Source organism: Sminthopsis crassicaudata, chromosome 1, assembly GCF_048593235.1.
Source record: "Sminthopsis crassicaudata isolate SCR6 chromosome 1, ASM4859323v1, whole genome shotgun sequence".
Lineage (NCBI taxonomy): Eukaryota > Metazoa > Chordata > Mammalia > Dasyuromorphia > Dasyuridae > Sminthopsis > Sminthopsis crassicaudata.
The window spans coordinates 731,299,518-731,309,517 of record NC_133617.1 but is presented as its reverse complement, the minus strand read 5'-3'; the positions used below and the strand labels follow the sequence as shown (position 1 = coordinate 731,309,517).

Sequence of the window (10,000 nt, the reverse complement as noted above, 5' to 3'; positions counted from 1 at the left end):
GAACCCGAGAGGTTGCCCCTTGTCCAACCCCTCCATTTTCCAGAAAAAGAAACTGAGGCTCAAGGAGATGACATAATCAGAAGTCAGGAAGTGCTCATTCCCCCCATACTATAGTCTTTTCTTTAAAAATAAGTTTCCAAGTGTGGAAGGAAGGGAAGGGAAGGAAGTGTGATCCCCCTCTCCATGCTGATGATACTACTGCCCCTCTCCCTCTCTCCCCGGGGCAGAGTCTTGGCAGGCAGGCCCGGTGTGTCTACGTGATCGCACACACCTGCAGACCGTAGAGCTGAGGCCAGATTTTGGAAGTCTGCTATCTCTTACCCTTTGGGCTCACCTGTATTCCTCTGGCGCAGGTTGCCCCCCCCTCCCCCCACCTTGGGGACCCGCAAGGATGCGAGATGGGCGGCAGGATGGAGTGGGGCTCAGCCAGCCTCGCTTACCTGTGGCATTGGACAGGGCCAGCGACTCCATGGAGCCCCGCGGGGTTTGCTCGGTGGGCGTGAGATCCTCCGTGTACTTCATGGCGCTGAGTGGGTGGCGGGTGCGGCAGGGCTGGGAGGCCATGCCGCCCCCCTCCTCCTCCTCCTCGTACTTGGGGACTTTGAGGTTCCCGCGAGGCTCGCTGAAGCTCTGGTTGGACATGTCGCTGTAGCTCTCCTGGGAGCGGAGCCTGGCCGGGTAGTAGTCCTCGCGGCACTCCTGCATGAAGCTGCCCCCGTGGCTCTTCATGGCCAGCGAGGAGCTCCTCTTGGGGTTGCCGAAGTGCTTGGCCCACATGTCGGGCTGCGGGGCCGCGGCCACCTGTCCGGGGCTGTAGGAAGTCCTCATGTTGCACTGGCCGAGGAGCTGCATGGGGCTCTGGGATGGGCTCTGCTCCATCTTGTTCCCGTAGTGGTACAGCTCGTCGCGGCTGCGCCAGATGTGCTCCCTGTTGAGGCTGGGCGTCTGGCTGGACAGGCTGAGCAGGTCCATCTGCAGCGACAGCGGGTCCACGTCGGCCGAGAGCCGGTTGGGCGTCACCTGCAGCTGGCCGCACGGGTTCAGCAGGGACTCCTCCGCCTTGCCCTTGTTCTTGCCAATCTTGGCGCTGCGCCGGGACTCCTTGGCCCGCGCGTTCTGGAACGCCGAGTCCGAGGAGTCGGAGCCGTTGGGGTCCTCCCCGGCGCTGCAGGCCCGCGAGCAGAAGATCTGGCCTTGCTTGGGCAGGAAGGGCCGGCCCAGGAGAGACTTCTTGCAGTGGGCGCAGCAGAAGCAGGCCTCCGTGGCGTGCCAGTGCTGGCCGTCGTAGGTCATCTGACCCTGGTCGATGCCTGGGGGAAGGACAAGGAGTGAGAAAACGTCAGTCTTCGAGCTCGGGACGCCAGCCCAGAACCTGAAACCCCTCTTCTCCCGCTAACCAGAGGTTCCACGTGGTGGTGGGGAACACCCTGGCCCTGGACTCAAGGGACCTGGATTCGAATCTTGTTCTACATCTTACTGGGGAGACTTTACATAAGTTACTCAAACCTATTTGGGTTTCAGTTTCATCTTCCATATAATAGGAGGGGTGAAGTAGGGCCCCCCTTCTAGCCAGCTCTAGTCAGCCTTTGCTTCCTTGCCTCTGGTGAATCTCATTTCATATCCCCACTGAAGCCGCCACTGATAAATGTCCAGATCTGGCAGGTTACAGCCTGTCTGTCTGAAGATAGGCAAGCCAAGTTCAGACTGGCTTGCCACAAGCAGCAGGTTAGCCTCCAAATAATAACAGCTGATAATAGCTAACATTGATAAAGCACTTACTGTGTGCTGGGCACTAGATTCTCACAACAATGTTAGGAGGAGGTAATACTAATAATAGCTAACATTGATAAAGCACTTACTGTGTGCTGGGCACTAGATTCTCACAACAATGTTAGGAGGAGGTAATACTAATAATAGCTAACATTGATAAAGCACTTACTGTGTGCTGGGGACTAGATTCTCACAACAATGTTAGGAGGAGGTAATACTAATAATAGCTAACATTGATAAAGCACTTACTGTGTGCTGGGGACTAGATTCTCACAACAATGTTAGGAGGAGGTAATACTAATAATAGCTAACATTGATAAAGCACTTACTGTGTGCTGGGGACTAGATTCTCACAACAATGTTAGGAGGAGGTAATACTAATAATAGCTAACATTGATAAAGCACTTACTGTGTGCTGGGCACTAGATTCTCACAACAATGTTAGGAGGAGGTAATACTAATAATAGCTAACATTGATAAAGCACTTACTGTGTGCTGGGCACTAGATTCTCACAACAATGTTAGGAGGAGGTAATACTAATAATAGCTAACATTGATAAAGCACTTACTGTGTGCTGGGGACTAGATTCTCACAACAATGTTAGGAGGAGGTAATACTAATAATAGCTAACATTGATAAAGCACTTACTGTGTGCTGGGGACTAGATTCTCACAACAATGTTAGGAGGAGGTAATACTAATAATAGCTAACATTGATAAAGCACTTACTGTGTGCTGGGGACTAGATTCTCACAACAATGTTAGGAGGAGGTAATACTAATAATAGCTAACATGATAAAGCACTTACTGTGTGCTGGGCACTAGATTCTCACAACAATGTAGGAGGAGGTAATACTAATAATAGCTAACATTGATAAAGCACTTACTGGTGTGCTGGGCACTAGATTCTCACAACAATGTTAGGAGGAGGTAATACTAAAATAGCTAACATTGATAAAGCACTTACTGTGTGCTGGGGACTAGATTCTCACAACAATGTTAGGAGGAGGAGGTAATACTAATAATAGCTAACATTGATAAAGCACTTACTGGTGCTGGGCACTAGATTCTCACAACAATGTTAGGAGGAGGTAATACTAATAATAGCTAACATTGATAAAGCACTTACTATGTGCTGGGCACTAGATTCTCACAACAATGTTAGGAGGAGGTAATACTAATATAGCTAACATTGATAAAGCACTTACTGGGTGCTGGGCACTAGATTCTCACAACAATGTTAGGAGGAGGTAATACTAATAATAGCTAACATTGATAAAGCACTTACTGTGTGCTAGATACTGCTTTACAATTATTATCCCATCTGATTCTCACAACAATGCTGAGAATTAATAATAGCTAACATTGATAAAGCACTTACTGTGTGCTAGGCATTGTGCTTTATAATTACTATCTCATTTGAGTCAACAACACTGGGAGATAGGTAATAATAATAATAATAATAATAATAATAACAACAACAACATTGATAAAGTACTAGGTGCCAAGGACTGTGCTAAACACTTTACACTTCTTATCTCATTATATCTTATCTTCACCACTCTAGAAGGAAGATGCTATTATCTCCATTTTACAAATAAGGAAACTGAGGCAAACAGGCGTTAGATGACATGACCATGGTCATACAGCAAGTATCTGAGGTCACCATGAACGTAGGTCTTGCGGATCCCAAGGGAGCTGAGTGATGCAGTAGACAGAGCACCAGTAAGTGTCCTCTCCCTGAGTTCAAATCCAGCCTCAGATACTTCCTAGCTGCGTGGCTCTGAACAAGTCACAATCCAGTTTGCCTCAGTTTTCTTATCTGTAAAACGAGGTGGAGAAGGAAAAGTCAAACCACTCCAGTATTTTTGCCACAAAAACCCCCAAAAATGGGGTCATGAAGACTTGGACTGGACTGAAATGACTCAATGACAATAACAACATCCTGACTCCAGGGCTAGAGAGCTATCCACTGAACTGTCCACTCCAAAACACAAAGATTGTGGGATCAGAGACCTGAAGTTGAATGGGACCTCGGGGGCTTCCCTTCTCTTTACAGATGAGAAAACTGAGGTCCAAGGAGATGAGCGCCGTCCAGTCTCGAGGCTGCAGAGGAGGGATTTGGGCCCAGAGCCGGGGAGCTGTCCACTCTAATCCCCAGCCACAAAGACACACTGATTTCACACTGATGAAGTCACAAAGCCTGGAAGCAATCGTCTCACAAGTGCCTCCGCCCCTAGCCCCCACTTTCCCCATATTAAATATGACTCATTTCCTTTAAGGAAAGAAGTCTTGGTGGGAGAATCCAGAGGAAATAAATAAACTGGCTCGGTGAGTCGGTTGTGATTCCACAGGCAGACTGTGTCATCAGCCGGCTCTCACAAGGGCCCAGGCCGAAGCTGATGAAGGTCCCTGCTGTTGGGAGGAGGGGACTCCTGAGCCTGACCAAGAGCTCATGGCCCCAGGGACCTTCTCTGCCAGACAGGCCTGGCTGTACTGCCTTGCTGATAGAAAGGGGTGGGGTGAACCTGGGAAAATGGGGAGGAAGGCAGAGAAGGCGGCTGGAGCCGAAAGGGCAGCAGGGCTAAAAGTTGGAAGACTCAAGCCTTTCAGCTTCTACCTGAGGGACTACAGCCAAGCTAATCTAGCTCTCTGAGCCTTGGTAGACTCATCTGTAAAGTGGGACCAATAATATCTCCATCTAAGGCAACAGAAGGGTCCAGGGAAGGTCTTCTGCAGAATATAGGATTTGAGTTAAGCCTTGAAGGATGAGAACGAAGTGAGAGGGTAGAGAATTCTAGTGAGAGAGAATTCGTTTTATATTTTAATTTTTTTGGGGGGGCCAAGAATTTCTGGATCCAGTACTGCAAAAGCTGATGACTGGGCATGTTCTTGAAGGCAATCAATCACAAAAATACATATAAATTAATACTCCGTGCCTCAGTTTCCTCATTTGTAAGATGAAGGGTTAGTTTAGAGGAGCTTTGGTCAAGATCCTGTGATTGATGATGATGCCCTTCCTTCCCCAGCAGGTGGAGGAAGAAACAACGACAAAGGGCCGTGAACGGGTCTTTATTCTTCAGAAGGGAGGATGAGCAGGGAAGTATTCTTCCTCATTAAGGTTTTGAAAACTCTTTCTCAGCAGGTAGGAAACGATTCCAAGCTATTTGCTGACTGACCCTCCCCAAAGCAGGGCTCCAAAGCGAACACCATTTTCTCAAGATGGACTTTTAATGATGTGGCGGTGGGAAATTGAGCAAGGAGGTGGCTGGCAGAGATCCCTAGCAATGCAGGGGGAAAAGCCAGCCAGAGCTCCTCCTTCCCCTTTCCTGCTGGCCCTGCTAGGTGGGTTCTCCTGGAGTACGAGGAGACGGGGCCCTGGTAAGGCTGAGCTCTCACTGCTTCCACAAACAATGCGGGGAGCCTGATGGTCTGTGTTTGAACAGAGGATTAAGGAACAGGAGGGAGCAGAGAGGAGGAGGGGGTTTGGGGGACACAAGGGAAAGAGATGAAAAGTGGAAAGGAGTGCTCTGGGAACTAGCTGGGAGAAGGTGGCCAATCCCTGCCAGTTTCTGCACCTCTGTTCCTGGCCCAGAACAAGAACGTGAGAAAGCTTGTTGGTGAGAATAGCTGATCTGGAACCAAGCTTTCCTCTATCCCTTTCCCTGGAGAATACGAAGGTCCCCCCGTCCCCCAACACCTGTCTATGGCTTTTTCCTTGTTCACATCCCCGGGACAGTTCGAGGAAACTGAGTCCTGGGGAAGTGATGAGATTTGGCCAAGATCCAGGAGCAGAGTCAGAGGAGGCATTCTAGCATCCTTTCTCGCCAACTTGGGTAGCCAGAGTCCCTTAGGAAAAGGCCCCCTCCAGGCCAGTCTATCCCACCAAACAGTTCTAGAACACTCGGGTCTCCTTCCTCCAATTAAATTATACCCAGTTGAGTCTTATTCTCTTAGGGACAGGAATAAGACTGGCCCAGAGATTTCACTGGGGACTCCCAGGTAAGAAAAATCCCTTCTACCAAGACAGACCAACGAGTCATGTTTGAAAGACTTTGTTCTTCCAGGGGCTAAAGGTCAAAGTTATTCAGCAGAGTAGGATGGGGAAGTACGGATGAGGGAAGCGGGGGTCAGTCACTGGCAGTGGCTCCAAGAGTTCCTGAGCCTAGGGCTATCTATAAGTGACTCTTAAAGCACCGTACAAACACAAGTCCTTATTATCTGAAATTACAGTGACGTCAACGTTGCTCTTAAGGTTCACAACGCACTCTGCATGTCTTACCTTTCCCAACCTTCCCTGAGCCCCGTGAAATCAATTAGGGTCAGAATTGGAGATATATTTTGATTCCCTTTTTTTTTTTTTAAAGATGAGTAAGTGAGTCAGCCCAAAGAGATCATTTGCTCAGGGTCACCTAGCTAGGAAGTGCAAGAGCCAAGATTCCAATGGAGACTGTTGGCTTTCTCTCCATGACCCCAGAGCTGTCTGGTTTTAAAATGTTTTAGGCTGAAAGTGATCTCCTCTGTAGAGATGGGGAATGATGGGTGTGGCCTACTGAGCAGTAGTGGACTCTGAGCTAGGAAGGCCTGGTTCAAATTCAACCTCAGAGACTTAGCAGCTGTGTGACCCTGGCAAGCGCAACCTTCATTTACCTCAGTTTATTGGGATAACACAAGTACGGATCTCCCGTGTTGTGAGGATTGAATGAGATCATATATGTAAATTGTTAAACATCTGTTAGCTATTATCATTTTTATATTATTAGTACAAACTGTTAGACATGATAGATGTGTTGGTAACTTTAGCTCAAATACCTTTTTTTCTCTTTCATTTTAAATGCAATTGGGGTAGATTCACAAACGGATGTGATTTAAGATAAAAAACGATTCATAAAAAATAAGAGAAACCTTTGAAAATGTATTTCAAATTTGTGCATCAAATATCGAATGTAAGGGGATATATGCTCGTATATACATGGACTCCTTTACATATATACATGCATTCATACATATATGCATGTGATATAACCTTCAGGAGGAGGGCTGATGCACGTGGGAGCTCTGTTCAAAGGCAAAATTGTGAATGTCTCTTTTGTAATGAAAAGAAGAACCAAAAAATGCCCTTCAGAATCTGACCCCAGTGGGAATGGCAGCCATGGATTCCCTTTAAGTGGCAATGTTCTTGTGGTCTAACCCATGAGTCAATGGGCATTAGTGTGAATCCTACCACTACCACCTCATGTCTGTGCAATCTTGGACATTTTGTTGACTCTCTCTGAGTTAGCCCCGGATGATCCCAGCTCTAAGCCAAGTCTACAAGAAACGGGCATTTTGGGAACTGTGGCAAGGCCAGGGGATGCGAGAATTTACAACAGGAGAGCCTTTATTATCATGTTATGTAGGACTTCTTCCATCTTAAAGACATGCCAATCTTCTGTAATCAATAATAGCTAACATACTTATTATGTACGGGGCACTGTGCTTCCCAGTGATCTCATTTGATTCTCTCAACAACCCTGGGAAGGTGGGTATTATTAATTTTTCATTTTACATTTGAGGAAACTGAGGCAAACAGGGCGAAGTGACTTGCTCAGCTAGTGAGTGTCTGAGACTGGGTTTGAACTCAGGGCTTCCTGACCCCAGTGGGTCCCACAGTGCACCACATAGCCATAATCAAAATATAATTGCAGACTGGAGCAAGAGGCAAGTCATTTGAAGAATGCTGAACTTGGAGCTGAAAGAATGGATTTGAATCTTGTTCATCCCATTTACTTGCTTTTGAGATGGACCCTCACAGCCCTCCCACCCAGAGTAGCTCTGAAAATTTTCCTAACTTTGTAACTTGGGTCACAGCAAGGCTACTGAGGGAGATGCACTGAATTCTCACATTTTACATTACTAAACTATCATTTGGGGGCCCCCGTGGGGGGGGCAGATATACTGAGGCTCGAGCTGGCCAGAGCTCACCCAGGAGCCCATCCTGGAGCACTGAGAGAAGCCAGGTCACCTTTAGGTTTCCCATGAACTCTGCCCATCGCCCAAAAGAGTCTCGTTCTGGGAACAGCTAATGAGAGTTATTTCTTCAGCAAGAGGAAAGATGATTTTTGACTGCTGGACCCTGATCCCCACCTCCTTGTCCCCCATCCCCACCTTCCGCCTTTGTTTTAAATCTCTTCTGATAAACTCTTCTATCCCATTAGACTTCTGAGAATGAATAGGACCAATGATTTAGAACTGCAAGGGACCTTAAAAGCCATCTAGTATAACCCTGTGGTTTTACAGATGAGGGAAACTGAGGTTCAGTAACTATCTGAGGTTAAATAACTCACGGTCACATTGCTAGGAAGTGATCTAGGATGAATTTGAATTCAGGGCTTCTAGCTTCAAACTATTTGATGAAGTAGAGGAAGATTCCTCCCCAAATGTTCTCCTTAAGTACAGGGTGTTCCCGCCATGTTTTACAAGGGCAGAGGAGCAGAATGTCAGTGGTTTCTCTGTCCCGAGAGACCCACAGAGACAGCTGGAGCCCGACCAAGAGGGCAGTCTGGAGGAGTCCTGGCTTGTGGGGCCCTCAAAAGAGGAATGTTGGGGGGCTTGAGGGGAGAGGCAGCCAATGGAAGGAAGCGGCATTGAAAAAGCAACTGCATAAACTCCCACAGCTTTGGATGCTCTGCTGACCCATTCCTGAACCCCACACATCTGGAAATGGGCCTGTCCCTTCCACGTCCCTTCCCTGCCTGCTTTACAAGCCCTGTAAGCATTTTTCTGAGCGTGCACGTGCCTACGGCTGCTCCATCCTTAGGTCTGTTTATAGGACTGTTTACTCGGCCGGGTGCGGGGAACGGAGACCGTTTCCCTAGCAACCAGTCCCTGGTATGAGTTTGCAGAGAGCTGCTGTATAAATATGGGATATCTGGATGAGAGGGATCGCTCGCAAAGCTCTGGAACTGTATGTAAGCACAAACTGCAAAGCGCCATACTTTTTCCTGGGGGAAGCAAAATTCTATTTTGCAGCAGAGCCTGCAGCTTCTTCACAGTGGAGGGTATTTTTAGCTTCGCGTCCAATGAAATCGCAGGCAGCTGATGAGGATGACTACTGCACCTTTCTCATAAAACTTAGATCCTCCCCTCTTTTTTATGGAAAAAGGAAGAGAAGGAGGGGAGTCACACTGTGTTTGAGAAGACGGAAGGGAGGAAGGGACCCAATAAAGTCAGGATCCTGGGGTCGGCTAGACCTCCTCCTGCAGCTGTGTGGTCAGACACGCCAGGGGATGGGGGCAGAGGGAGGGGAAGGAGACGGTGATAGGGGATGGGGCTGGCTTTTATTAGAAAACATACTCCACATTGACAATTCTCATTACTGAAGAAGTAGTCAGCTGCTAGCAAATTAAGGGATTTTCTGTGTTTTTCTAAGTTCATAAGTTTATATTCTTACAAGTCAAGCTAACCTTCCCATTTTACAGATGAAGAAACTGAGGCACAAAATGGCAAAGGGGTGTAGGGTTATAGGTTTCCAGATTGAGAGCTGGAAAGGATCTTGGAACTCAATCAAATCTAATCTTCTAAGATTATATGTGAGAAAGCTGAAGCCCCTAGCTTATATTTAATGATTTTTTTTCTTCTATAGAGTTTAAATGAGGTAGACTTTGGCATCCAGTCCATCTCCTCTAAAGAGAGAAGGAGACATCTTTCATAAAAGAGAAGCATCACAGACCTAAAAGCAGAAGCTTTAACCCCCTCAGAGAAGGAGCAACTTGTCGAAAATCATCAGATAGTCCAGAAACAAACATAAAATTCACTAGAAAAATCAATCCCATCCTTGCTCTTAATATGTGCCCCCCCTCCTCCCTTTCCAACATCTCTGGGCAGCAATTTATTCATCTGGAAAATAAAGGCCCTGGCCTGGATGCCTTTGGGAGGCCCTCAGATCTAGAATCTTAACCAGTTGCTTAAGATTCTCCCTTAAGATGCTTCCTTCTCCTTCCCCTCCCCCTGCATCCCTCACCATCACTCCCTTCAGGGGAAAAAAAAAAACACACCCTCTGGAGAGCCAATGGCTCCCCAGCGCTTTCCTTAAGAGGCGATGCTTTGAAAGAGCAAGGATTTCTCCCCCTCCTCTTTTGGGCAGGGGGAAGAGTAGAATTAGGTCAATTTGTAGCATACCAGAGCAATAGAGGAAAGGATGCTTTAGAGCAAAAGTATTCTCCAGGGTGAGCTTTAACATCAGGGCTGA

At 47.4% G+C, this 10,000-nt stretch overlaps 1 protein-coding gene across 5 annotated transcripts in view; it reads right to left on the bottom strand.

Moving 5' to 3' along the window:
* The window catches only part of PRICKLE2 (prickle planar cell polarity protein 2), a 353,317-nt gene that overhangs the window by 41,508 nt on the left and 301,809 nt on the right, over nucleotides 1-10,000 (bottom strand). For all 5 annotated transcript variants that reach the window (XM_074284179.1, XM_074284180.1, XM_074284182.1 and 2 more), the window contains one exon: nucleotides 441-1,310. In XM_074284179.1, coding sequence (XP_074140280.1) covers nucleotides 441-1,310 — 870 coding nt within the window. The remainder of the gene's footprint in view (nucleotides 1-440; nucleotides 1,311-10,000) is intronic.